At 31.6% G+C, this 12,624-nt stretch overlaps 6 protein-coding genes and 2 pseudogenes across 8 annotated transcripts, besides 1 other annotated feature; 2 read left to right on the top strand and 6 right to left on the bottom strand.

Moving 5' to 3' along the window:
- Positions 1–9,158: part of a mobile genetic element that runs on past the window's edge.
- TVAGG3_0983350 (organellar and viral DNA polymerase type B) lies at positions 296–1,037 on the bottom strand (the record flags this gene model as incomplete). Its single annotated transcript, XM_001579473.2, has 1 exon — positions 296–1,037. A coding segment is annotated over one exon (742 nt), but the record flags the coding sequence as incomplete, so codon positions are not given.
- On the bottom strand, positions 1,616–2,692 carry TVAGG3_0983360 (integrase core domain containing protein family; the record flags this gene model as incomplete). Its single annotated transcript, XM_001579472.1, has 1 exon — positions 1,616–2,692. The coding sequence occupies one exon, from the start codon at positions 2,690–2,692 to the stop codon at positions 1,616–1,618; it is 1,077 nt and encodes a 358-aa protein (XP_001579522.1).
- Positions 2,915–5,150, bottom strand: TVAGG3_0983370 (annotated as a pseudogene). The gene has a single exon. A coding segment is annotated over exon 1 (2,236 nt).
- TVAGG3_0983380 (organellar and viral DNA polymerase type B) lies at positions 5,507–5,963 on the bottom strand (the record flags this gene model as incomplete). The annotated part of the gene is made up of 1 exon (XM_051253981.1): positions 5,507–5,963. A coding segment is annotated over one exon (457 nt), but the record flags the coding sequence as incomplete, so codon positions are not given.
- Positions 6,295–6,942, bottom strand: TVAGG3_0983390 (uncharacterized protein; the record flags this gene model as incomplete). Its single annotated transcript, XM_051253982.1, has 1 exon — positions 6,295–6,942. One exon carries the CDS (start codon positions 6,940–6,942, stop codon positions 6,295–6,297), a length of 648 nt encoding a protein of 215 aa, XP_051079556.1.
- Positions 9,159–9,664: 506 nt separating the features above from the next.
- On the top strand, positions 9,665–10,174 carry TVAGG3_0983400 (protein of unknown function, DUF4107 family; the record flags this gene model as incomplete). Its single annotated transcript, XM_001579469.1, has 1 exon — positions 9,665–10,174. The coding sequence occupies one exon, from the start codon at positions 9,665–9,667 to the stop codon at positions 10,172–10,174; it is 510 nt and encodes a 169-aa protein (XP_001579519.1).
- Positions 10,175–10,461: 287 nt separating this feature from the next.
- Positions 10,462–10,691, top strand: TVAGG3_0983410 (annotated as a pseudogene). Its single transcript has one exon. A coding segment is annotated over exon 1 (230 nt).
- Positions 10,692–11,373: 682 nt separating this feature from the next.
- On the bottom strand, positions 11,374–12,414 carry TVAGG3_0983420 (uncharacterized protein; the record flags this gene model as incomplete). The annotated part of the gene is made up of 1 exon (XM_001579467.1): positions 11,374–12,414. One exon carries the CDS (start codon positions 12,412–12,414, stop codon positions 11,374–11,376), a length of 1,041 nt encoding a protein of 346 aa, XP_001579517.1.
- Between the last annotated feature and the right edge of the window lie 210 nt (positions 12,415–12,624).

The following is a 12,624-nucleotide window of genomic DNA, read 5'->3' on the forward strand; positions in this document are numbered from 1 at the left end:
TTTCATCGACGTTTCCGGAAAACATTTAATTAAAGCAAAAATATATTTTAGTTGAAAAGGTTAGATCTAACCCGATATCTACCCTCATTTCTATCCCAGTTATTTTATAAACGTTTCACATGATATACGTTATGAATTCGTGAAATTTTAAATATTTTTGTAGCTTCTATTTCTTCAGTTAATATATCAAAAGTTTTAACGATACCGAAAGTTTCTTTATACTTCTTCTTGACATCAGATAAAAGGAAATCATCGGCTGTGGGATAGTTTTTATTCAGAAATTCTCTCATTTATTTTCTGCTGGTTTCTCTGCCTCCCTCTTTAAATCTTCGTAATTTTCTCATTCTTTCTATCTCTTTTACTGAATAGTTATATTTCCTAATTGCTGCTTTACATTTCGAACACTGAGGATTCATTTTTGCGTTATATTCTGAAACCTTACCTGCTAAAATAACTAAAGCATCAATAGCTTTCTTTAAATCTGAAGCAGTTGGTTTTATCTGTTCATGCCATACTTTACCTCTTCTGTCTTTATCTCTAATCTCCCACACACATTGAGCAGCTAATGAAACAAAGTTATCGTATGTCTTAAATTCCTCAGATTTATAAATATCTGAAATGTTTTTATAAATCATGTCGCAGTCTTTATCCATAACTTTGTGGTTACAATGAAAACCTAAGAATTCAGAATTTACCTTACGAATGAATTTCTTAATTTCTGCAGAATCACTAACTTTAACTTCAATTTCATCGAATTCAGGAATAGTTAGTTTCTGTTGCTGAACTTCAGGTAATTTAGGTAAATGGTCTATGATATCTTGCATTTCATATAACTCCTCTCCATTTGTTTCATCTTTCGCGCTACAGTCTAAATTACTTGTTAAAAGTTCCTGCTTAATTTTTTGTATTTCTGTTTCGAAAGTAAATGAAGAAGGAATGAAGTTTTTCATTTCTACTAACATTGACGTAGGATTCATGACTAATGAATTTGGTGCCGTTGATGTCGAAAGTGCGGATGTTTCGATTTTTGTAATCATATTTATATAAAAATAAAAAAATAAAAATAAAATAAAAACTAACTTTATTTTTTATTTCGGGAAATTCATGAGGGTAGAAATGAGGGTAGATATCGGGTTAGATCTACCCTTTTCAACTAAAATATATTTTTGGTGTAAATTTCATTAACTGACTGACTGACTGACTGACGGCACAAAGTGGCTTAACGAAAACATTAATATATATATAAAATTCATGAAAATTCATGAGGGTAGAAATGAGGGTAGATATCGGGTTATATCTAACCTTTTCAACTAAAATATATTTTTGGTGTAAATTTATGAAAACATAAACGAAAACATTAATATATAAAATTCATGAAAACATTTATGAAAACATTAACGTAAACATTTACGAAAACATTTATTTCCTGTGCTGTTGTCTAAATGTCATGTTGTCATCATTTTTAAAAGAAGCTAATTAACCTGGTGACATGGTGACGTGGTGACACTGAAAACATTTACGAAACATTAATGAAAACATTTACGATAAAATATATTTCTGCAGTTCATCCGCTACTTTATTAACTAATTAACTTCAGACATAAAATATATTTAGTTCATAAAAATTTTTTGATTAATTTTGGCTTATTTTTATCCTTCCAGTAATCCTTTTCGAGTTCCGATAAATGTGTAGGGTTCGATTCTCTCAAATTTCTAGAAGGAATTTTATCATCCACACCTCCTTCATAAACGACAGTGTATTCATCTTTGTCTTCATCATAACTCACAATTTTATTAACTATACCTCTTTTCGCTTCATCAACCGTCTTAGCTAATCTTCCATTTTCGCTTTCAACTAATCGAAATCGTGGATAAAACGCAACCGAATGGTCAGCTGCTTTAATTAAATAACCATTACCCTGTGAGGAATCAACGATATAATAATCATCACTTAACTGATTTCTTACCTTTTCATGTGGTTTATGTTCAAGAATGATTCTAACTTTAGTTCCTGGCAGTAATGATGAACTTCTTCTTTCCTCCGTTAACATTCTCTTTTGTTTTATGTATTCATCCTCCTCTTTTGAAGTCATTTCGTTTGGTTTAAATCCTGTGCTGTTATGAGTTGATTTATTATAAGCATTAATGACTTTATTCATTGATTCCTCCGTAAAATCTCTTTCTTTATTTAAATCTCTTAGCGTTCTAATGAAACAATTAATGATTCCTAAAATATTATGGTTATGGTCTTCAGTCGTATAATGAGTAACGTTATGTTTAATCAAAAATTTAGTAATTTCATTACTGAGGTATGCTGAATCCTGGTCTGAAGTTAATGAAGTGGGATGATGTTCTGCCACGAACGTCTGCAAAACTCTTAAAACTTCTTTTGTTCCTTTATTTTTCATTATATACGCAAAAGCTTTACGTGTATTAACATTAATGAAAATCAAAAATGGTGGCTTTCTTCCTTTCTTACTCTGAACGAGTGTATCAAATTGATATGCATCATGGGTTTTAGAATAAATGGGAAGGTAGTAGTCGTATGGATTAACTTTAACCTGATGAACTATATTTTCATCATAAAATCTCTTAATTTCTGTTCTATCATTAAATCCCGCATTCTTTGCAGCTTCATAGAATTTTTTAAATGACCTCCACGGTGATGATTCGAAAACTTCTTTTAAACTCATTTATGTAAAAATAAATTTAGTAAATTTCATGCTGTTCGCTCTTTTGGAGCTCAGGACTTTCAGTCCGTTTTAACCCATGCATAAACTGTAATATACGGTGGCATATAATCTGCACCCGAACCTGTTGGATTTGTTGTAAATGTATGTGTATGATTACCTCCTTCATCAGTTGTTCTTTTAACCCATTTGCATGTAGTATCTAATGGTCTAAATGTATTGTCGCTGTTAAAATCTTTTTGCCAGTTAGCTACGTAGTGGTCATCGAAAGTATGCGTATGGTATCCTGAAAAGTTTGTAGTTCCTGTATGCTTATGCGGTGGAAGGTTTGCTTCTAAAATTTTCTTTGAACCACCTGTTTGATTTGAAGAGTTAGCACAGTATAAGAATTTATCTACAATCTGCTGCCACGTACCAAAACCTAAAACACTTGCTGGATTTGTTGAGTTCATTGATGTATATAAAGAACCAACAGGATATATAGCTTGCAATATTTCATTTTTCATGCTTGTAATCGCATTTGTTGCATCAGTTCTAAATTCATCGAAACCATCGAGAACATGAGTAAGATTATTATATTCCACATTCTTTTGACCAGGTAATTGATGATGTAATTGAATGTCATTAACTGTTAATGAATCTATATTCGAAAATCTTTCATTAATTTTACCATTAACCGCATCATTTACTTCTGACTTCTTCACATAATTTTCATTGACCCATTCCTTTGCTTCTTCTGTATAATCTATTGCTTTGTTCTTAGCATATTCTGTTTTTTCATCTACATAAGTTTTGTCTGCTTTCTTATCATATAAATCTTGAGCAGTGAATTTAACATTATTTTCATCATCCATGACATAAACATTTTTACAGCTAATGTCTTTCTTCGTTGTTATGTTTTCATTCGATGTTAAACCTTGTGGAAAGTTAGGAGGTTTATAATATAATGCATCCCCACCAGTTCCGCCAACCGTTCCTTCAATACTTTCTATAGCAACAGTTGAGAAGGAGTTATGTGTATGTTCTTTATCTGCTTTTTTATCTAACATTGCTGGTAGTTCATATGTTTCAAAGTTTCTGACACGACCTTCAATGTTCATACATTTACTATCTAAACTATTAAGAGTATCTTTTACGCTTGTACTTGGATTCTCTAAAGGTGCACTTGAACCAAGGGTATAGTTCAATATTATGTCGTCTGCTCTAACAGTAGTGAAGGATTCATGTGTATGGTTCTTGTCAGCTTTACTATTTAATGTAGCTTGAAGTTCATTTATATCGGAGATATTGTGTTTATGAGATTTCAAAACTTTGTTCGTTGCGTCAAGTTCATCTTTGTCAGCTTTACTTTTAATAGCATCTTCAAAAGTTATTTTTGCCTTAACTCTCAACATAAATCTTGGTTCAACTAATACACCGTTAACAAAGAAGTATGAAGCATAAATTTCATTGTTATAACCAAATGCTTCTGGTGCTTTACCTGTGTCATACTGTACAGTACAACGTATGTCATAACCTTCAGCACGAATGAATTTATATCTTCTTTCATTAACATCTTCCGTCTTCACTTCTTCATCCTGTGTTAAATATCCATGATAATCCGTTATAATCTGTTCATCTGAACTTATATAATGAACATGGTTTTTATCTGCTTTATTATCTAATTTCTCATTAACATCATTCACCTCTAATTCAACTCTTCCGCCAGAACTCTTATTATCATTAATCTTTTTCATTAATTCAGTAATTACGTCATAAAGACTATATTCTGTTTTCGGTTCTGTAAATAATGAGTCAAAATTTCTTTTCATCATTACATCACTTACATTAATGATATCAGCTATACCTTTTTCATTTATTCTCTTCATTAGTTCTGCAATAATGACGAATATATAATCTGTTAATTTATTCTCTTCATCGAGGGTTATAGAATGATTTGAAATCGAATCATTAACACCTCTAAATAAATCAATAACTTCAGGATACACGTTTTTAATGTCTCGAATAACTGACCCAGTATCCTGTTGTTCATGTTCTTCGTTCCCGTCGTTACGTGGTTTTATATCTCTAACCATCATCAACGCAGCCATAACCGGAGGGTTTGTTGCTATCTGTTCGAAAATCGTCCGTTATGTACGGTATATCTAAATAATTTCTTTGTGTTTGTTAAAACATTTGAAACAAGTCTTTTAAAACCATCTACAAAATTTCCTGTTTCACCTAATGTTCTTGCAGCATTTACAAGCTCACCCATTCCCGCTTTTGACCCCAAAAACGTCCATATTGCATTTATTTCACTCTGTATAGTTGTCCATTCAGCGAAACTAACACCCGCATTCGCTAAGTCGAAAATGAAACCCAGTGGATCGAACTTAATTCCGCCTTCTTTTTCAATTTCAACGAACTCACTAACATGAGATTTTAAATATTCTTTCGTTAAAATCGTTTTTCCTGATGTCATGCTGTTAACGGAACTATCACCATCAAAAGTTAACGAATTCAATTTCGTCATTGATGCTTTTATTTCATACACCGCTTTATCTATAGTTTTTGGCTCACCTTCTTTAGAAGTGTATGAAACATTAATGAATGAATTATATGTATTCATGAATGAGTTAAAATCAATGATTTTCATTAATGAAGCTTTTAATGATTCATTAACTGTTGAATCCCTTAAAGCAATTACTGAACTGTCATTAATGAAAGGTACACTGCAAACCGTCGAATTTGGATCAAATGCCGTAGTCGGCTGGGGAGTATTAATTATATAAGTCATTAAATCATTAAGTGACGTAAATAATGTTGTTGTTTTTGATTTAATTTCTTTAGCATCTGTTATATACGGTAATTTTATTTCTGTAGTTTCTGAATTAAAGATATTCGCTAAAATGTTTTGTAAACTGTTTTGAACAGCTGTATAAACCGTTGAATTCGGAACTCTTACGATTTCACCGTCCTTAATAAAGGGCATTGCACATGGCGTAGTGCTTGGATCAAATCTTTCGGGATTATAATTCAACATATATTCTAATGCTTCATAAACAGACCTATATACTGTTGTGTTATCTTTTTCAATAATTTCACCGTCTTTTATAAACGGCATTGTACATGGCGTTAATATTGGAATGAATTTTTCAAATTCTTTCCATGAGATATAATGTTCAGTTTTTCCATCAGTGATAATTAAATGCTCATCATCAAATGAAAACGTGTATGAACCAAAAATTAATCTTTTCGCCCTATCAGCTTCATAAGAATATGCGGATATACTCATATTTTTAATTAGAATAAAAATGTTGTTCTATTTGCAAAGTACTGATCCTAATGATTACGGGACATTAAAATTACAAACTAACCTTGGTCTTCAGAATGAACCACTAGCTTTCAGAGTTCTTGATTTTAGCACTATCGCTTCATTTGTTATAACAGACACTAACGATTTCATTACATTTGAAGTTGATTAAATGTCATATCTTTTAAACGGTGTGGTTGAATTCGAACCATAGAAGTTGATTTTTGGTCTAATATAAGAGCTAATGGACTAGATGATGAACCAGGTAGCCGCTACGCGGCGGGGCTTCGCCCATAAAAATATAAATCTTAAATTAATTCGTTAAAACATATTTCAAGCAAAGTTTATATTCTGTTGAAAGTTTTGTGTATTCATTCGAATATTTATACTTAAACTCAACTCCTGTAGTTCCTGGTGTTTCGATTATTCTAATATTACCGATTTTCATAAATACCGGCATCTGACCGCAACATTCGATTTCAGGGTCAAGATAATCAATAACGCACCGTTCCCCTGTTATTCTTGATATAACATTTTCTAAATCCTCCTTTGTTAAAATTATTTGATTCTTACTAATAAGATTTGTCAAAAGCTTCTTATCGTCTTTGAGTAATATTGTTTGGTATAAATTAAGGAGGTAATGGTCTACGTTATCTGAAGGATTAGTTTGAATAGTTGAATAAGGGTTAGGGCTCAATGAGCCCGAGAACCCTTTGAGTTCTTCTTGAGCTTCTCGCGATATGATTGGTTCTAATGGAGGTGGATATTCTAACTTTACTTCACTATTAGCGTTTGTGTTTGAAGCTGTGTTTAAATTTACAGACTTAAGTTCTTCTTTATCTTTCAAGTTTTCGGAGCTGTAATTTTTGATTATAATATTATTTGTCGTTCTTGAATCAACATTAGATGTAGGTTCAATAGGAACATTCACTGCACCGGCTAAGATGGATTTACTTCTCATTTTCTAGAGAATAAAAACCTTTTATTACTATAAAAATGAATAATATCTTTGATAAAGGTTTAAACGTGAAACTTGAAAATGAAAATATAGTTGAATTCATTGAAACGGGCGCAGTTTATAAAGATGTTGAAGTAATAAATAAGAAGGCAAAAGGCAGGAGTAGAAATATGAACATCGATTATAAACCATTTACTATTTACGTAAATGATGGTTCTGGTGGTTCAAACATTAAATATGCAGAAAGTAATAGAGTTTATGCGTTAAAAGGTGAGGCACCATCAATTAAAAACAGTTATTCTAATCTTTATCCTCAAAAACTGACTGATCCAGAAAGTGTGGACATGAATGACACCAAAAATATAAACAGAAATGGTGATAGAGATGGATGGAATCTATTCACTACACCTCATCTAAAAATAAAGCTTTAAAATAATGTTGGTCTTTCCCAAAGTATATTTTTAACATTAATTGTATTAGTCATTATATGAATTTCTAAATATGAACGTGGTGAAATGAGTGATTTATAAGCATCCCAGATTTCATCAAAAGGTAATGTTATTCCTGATTGCTTCCAAATTAATTCTATATCGTATTTTGAGAAACCTTGAAATATAACGAAATCAGTAATTAAACGTTTTATGTTTAAAGCTAAAAACCTCCAAGTTTGCATAAGTATTGCAACAGTCATGTGATAATGTCTGACTTTCGTTATTAAATTAGCTAATGGTGAATCTGGTTTTGAAACTAAACCTTTACCAGCGAAATCATCACAAACTAATAAAGTGTTTGATGGATATTTTTTAAAAGGATATTTTGAAAGTTTTGAGAGAATGTAGTTTGTCAATCGTTTCATATCATACGTACCATCCTGCTGTCTCAAATGATGTTTATCAATAATTCTTTCCATTTCTTCCGAGGTCTTTTGCATTCCTGATTGTATAAATTCAACTATTGCATAATATTTCTTCTTTCTTCTTATATATTGTTGAAGAAAAGAAATTAATTCGCTATCTGGAACTTTAATTACTGATGCCTGAACTTTACTCATAAACGTCTTCGCTGTTGAATCCATTGGATCTGAAGTTGCTGATATAATGATTTGGTCATAATATGAATCTTGACCTAATCGTTCAGTAATTAAAATATGACGAATTAAATTAAAAGTCTTTCCTGAACCCATTTTTCCGCAATAGAAATACACACCGTTTGAACAGAACTGATAATCCTTACTGAAGGGAAGAATTAATGAACTATTGAGTTTATCAGATTTTTCATTCATTTTTTCATCTACTTCTTCAAATAAATGTTTCATTTTATTATAATTAAAAATGCAAGTCAGAAATTTTGTTAATACCGTTCCCAGTCTTAATGATAAAAGTATTAAAATCTATTATGAGCACATATTTTCACAACCGTTTAAAATAATCAATGGTGAATACATTTATGAATACCCTAAACACTGGGTTGATTATAACACTGGCGAAAAAGCAATTGAAATAAGACAGATAAAAACCATTCCTGCAGGACGAACCATTGAATTATATAACTTTGGAATAATAAGAGATAATCATCAATATGATTTACAGATTTATATAGATTTAGACACAGGAGATGATATGACAGCATTTAATAAAAAGATTAAATCGGTTCTTATTGAACAGTTAAAAGGTGCCGGATATCCTCAACCTAATGAAGTTGATATGTTTTATAGTTTTGAAACTAATTCAATAGAATTTCGTGTTAATTCAAATTCAAAAGCTGGTTTCATATTTGATTTAAAAGATGGTGCTGTCGGTGATGAGATTGAAAATATATACACGAATAATAATTTTAGAGCTATTACAGGAATCAATGATGAAGAATGTTTTAAGAATATGGCTCTTTTTGGAGCAAAAGAAATAGCATTAATCGACCTTTTAGAATATTTACCAAAATCAATAGCCGTGAGGGCAGAAGGTAATTTATTAACTTCAATTTCTTTTCACAGCGTTTGGTCAAGAGAACCAGTAATAATTAAATCGAGTATAAGTGAGTTCGCAGAAGATTCAATTTTATGTTTAACGAACTGCTTATATTCTCCGCCGAAGCATTATTCAATAACTAATTATGTTAATAAATTTAATATAAAATTAGTTGAACCATCGAGCCTAAAAGATATTGTCCTTCCTGGTGATAGAAAAGATAGCATTATTATCGAACTCATATTAATCGCTTATTAAAATTTAATTATATATAAATGAGTTCAACGACTGAAAGTGCATGGGCTAGTTTTGATGAAGACCCTAAACCGCGGAACTATAATAGAATTGTAATTCCTGTAGGTCTTTTATTAGCTGCTGGTGCTGTAGCAGGCCCATATTTATACAGAAATTTATATAGAATGCCGATTTATTTCCAACAGGTCTGAAAAAATCTACACTGTTTCAAGCAATTAGCCAGCGCATAAGGCGCCACGACCCACTCCCACGTAGTACGCCCGCAGTTAATTATTTAAAGAATAGAAGAAATTAATTTGTAATAAATGACGTCGTTAAATGTAAAAATAATTTGTGATGATATTACTATCATTGATGATGTAAGTAAATGTGCTAATATAATTGATAGAATTAATGAACTAATAAAGAGGTTCAGTGGTGAAAAAGTCAGAGTTTCATTAACGTTTAGCTCCGATGAAAAATTTTATGAGTTAATCATTATGAGAAATGATTTTAATAAGCATTAAATGGTATTTTCAACACTATCAGCTTTGTATGGAGGTTATAAAGCTATTGACGGTTTAACTGGTGGAGCTGTATCAAAAGCTTTAAAAAATAATGCTGGAATGCTTGTGGGAGCTGCTGCCAGAAAATTAAAATCTGAAAAGTTAAAGAAATTAGGTAACTGGGTCGCTGATCAGTCGCAAAATCTTTTAGGTGAAGATAATGAAATATCTAAGCAGCTAAAAGATTTTAAAGGTCAGTTGAATGGTGAAGAGTTTAAATTAAATTCACTTAAAGAAAAGGAGAAACAGCCAGAATATCCGCCAATTGAGGCACCGCCGATTAATTCAGCACCAGCACCAGCGCCAGTAACTGCGGTCGCACCATATGACCCTGGCGGTTATGGAAGACCTTTTGACCCTAAAACAGGAGGTTCGAATTGGTTCCATTACGGTCGAAGATATATTTTAGCTAAAATCGCAAAAGCAAAGAAACTGTTAAAAACTAAAAAGAAACCAAGAGTTTTAAAGTAATTAAATGGTTAGAGATGTTCTCGAATACCCTGCACCACCTGAAACGCCTAACAATAATGATTTATATAATCGATTGAAAACTTTAGGTAAAGCGTATTTATCATATGGCGGCTTATAAACTTTATAAACACTATAAAGAAAGTAATAGACCTTCAACCGACCTAGTTGATCCGCAGGAATTAAGGAAAAGACGACGAAGCCGCTAAGCGGCTCAGATGGACTCAGAGAGTCCTCATAAAAAATAAAGTTAATTTTAAAAATATTTTTTATTTTTTACTTTTAATAAAATGAGTACTAAAATTACTGAAGCAACAAAACAAAAGTTTTTAGTTGAATACATTAAATCAGGAACTATTCCAGAAGGTTTTTATGTTCATCAAATGAAAGATGGTAGAGTTCAATTTAGAAAAATTAAGCAGCCATTAGATAAAATGGTATTTTGAGAAAGATTAAATTATATGAAGATAATATAGCAGAACTGAAGAAGAAGTTAGAAGAATTCGAAAAATCAGATTAGATATAAAATTTTATTTTTATATAAAATGAATTTTACTAATAAATTATTAATTATCGTTTCATTACTCCTCATCTCCCGTGAAGCTCGTTTATGGTATGAATCTTTAACGTATGTGGATGACACTGATGATGACATCCCTGAATCATGCCAGCATATTTACTGTTGAAAATTCACAAGGTTAGAAAAGACCCAAAGGGTCTGAGCCACTAAGCGGCGAGGTTAGATATCGGGTTAGATCTACCCTAAGCCGCGTAGCGGCGAGATGGGCTCAAAGAGCCCTCTAAATTAATTTTATCATTTATGAAAAATTTAGTATATACAGAAATTAAAAAATTTTTGAGTTAATTTATTTTTAAGTTTATTTTTTTACTCTGGGTGTTAAAATCTATGATAAAAAAAAATAAATAAAAAATTTTAACGTTAATTTTTAAAGTTTATTTTTTCAAAATTTTTTTATTTTGTGAAGTGTCAAAAAATTTAACGTTAATTTTTAAGTTTATTTTTAAAAAATTATTTTTTATTTTGTGAAGTGTCAAAAATTTTAACGTTAATTTTTAAGTTTATTTTTTAAAAAAATATTTTTTTATTTTTGTAAATGTCAAAAATATTTTACGTGTCAAACGGTTTTTGCAGATTCTAGTAATTTGAGTACTAAGAGGCGTAGACCCTTGGTACCCAATTACTAGATACTAACTACGTTAACTCTAATGTTAATGTTCTTCCAGGCTCTTGATTTGTCCAAATAGCATGCAATTTTGGAGTTAAACGCTTCATTCATGCAGGTAGATCCAATGGAAGAAACTTTGGAAACTATGGGTGTCCATTTGTGAACCCAGTCATAGAGCATGAATTGAAGTTGGATCGAATTGACACCTTTTTGCCATTCAAAGCATTTGTAATTGTGCGGTTCGCAAAAAGAATGATTGCCTACGTAATGGTAGACACAATTCTCCCACATTTTCGTACGTTTGTCAATATTTTCGTCGGCAAAACATGACCAAAGCCACATACTTAGGCTTGCATTCAGACCCCAGAAAGGTCTCTCTATTTTTTCAATCTTCTGAGTCGTGTCGTTGAAAACTTCAACTGTCTTATGAGAAGCTGAGAACTTTGTAAAATCTTTTGAGATATTTTTTGATACATGACCTGGATCGAATCTTTCAAGATGAGAGACGCCAAATTCTTTAAAGACAGAGACACTTTTGTTATCTCGGTCTTTAATAATCTCTTTAACATCTTTCAAGATATTGTATTTCTTTAATTGCTTCAAGATGATTCGAGTTCCAGCACTTTCCATATTGTTGGAAGCTCCGGAATACTGAGCATGTTGTCTGTTTCCACCAATATGGTTGATGTTCACGCATGCAAGAACTCTTTTTGTGACAGCATCGAGCGCAGTTACTGTACAACTTGGCGAGTTTCGCCTGTGCGTCCATCTTGCATCAATGGATAAGTAACCACTGAAGGACTTTCTCGACAGCATTAGGGAAATACTTTTAAGTCTTCTAATCTTATCGTCACAAAATTTCTGTTGTCTCATGACACCACTCTTCACAGGGGGCTTAGTTCCACAAAGAGAAAGAAAGCGAGCACCTTTTGTATATGGCATTCCGGTCATTATGCAAGCACCAAGCATCTGTCGCGCTGAGAGTCGACGACGTTCGTGGAGTAAAATGTTATGCATTGCCTTTGTTTTCCGTTTTGGGTGAACAATATGGCCCATACAACAAAAAAAATGAAATCCCGCCAAAAGTGAAAATTGAATAAAAAGTAATAATTAATAAATATATACTATATCATTAGATGAATATTTTGGAATAACATTTTAAAATCGAGGTTTTTCAATGGATAACGGTTCAATCAAAAATTTGACCCTATTTTAGAATCTACATTAAAAATGGAACATTTCTGTTGTTTCAAAATTCCAAAATAA

Source organism: Trichomonas vaginalis, chromosome I (genome assembly GCF_026262505.1).
Source record: "Trichomonas vaginalis G3 chromosome I, whole genome shotgun sequence".
Classification (NCBI taxonomy): domain Eukaryota; phylum Parabasalia; order Trichomonadida; family Trichomonadidae; genus Trichomonas; species Trichomonas vaginalis.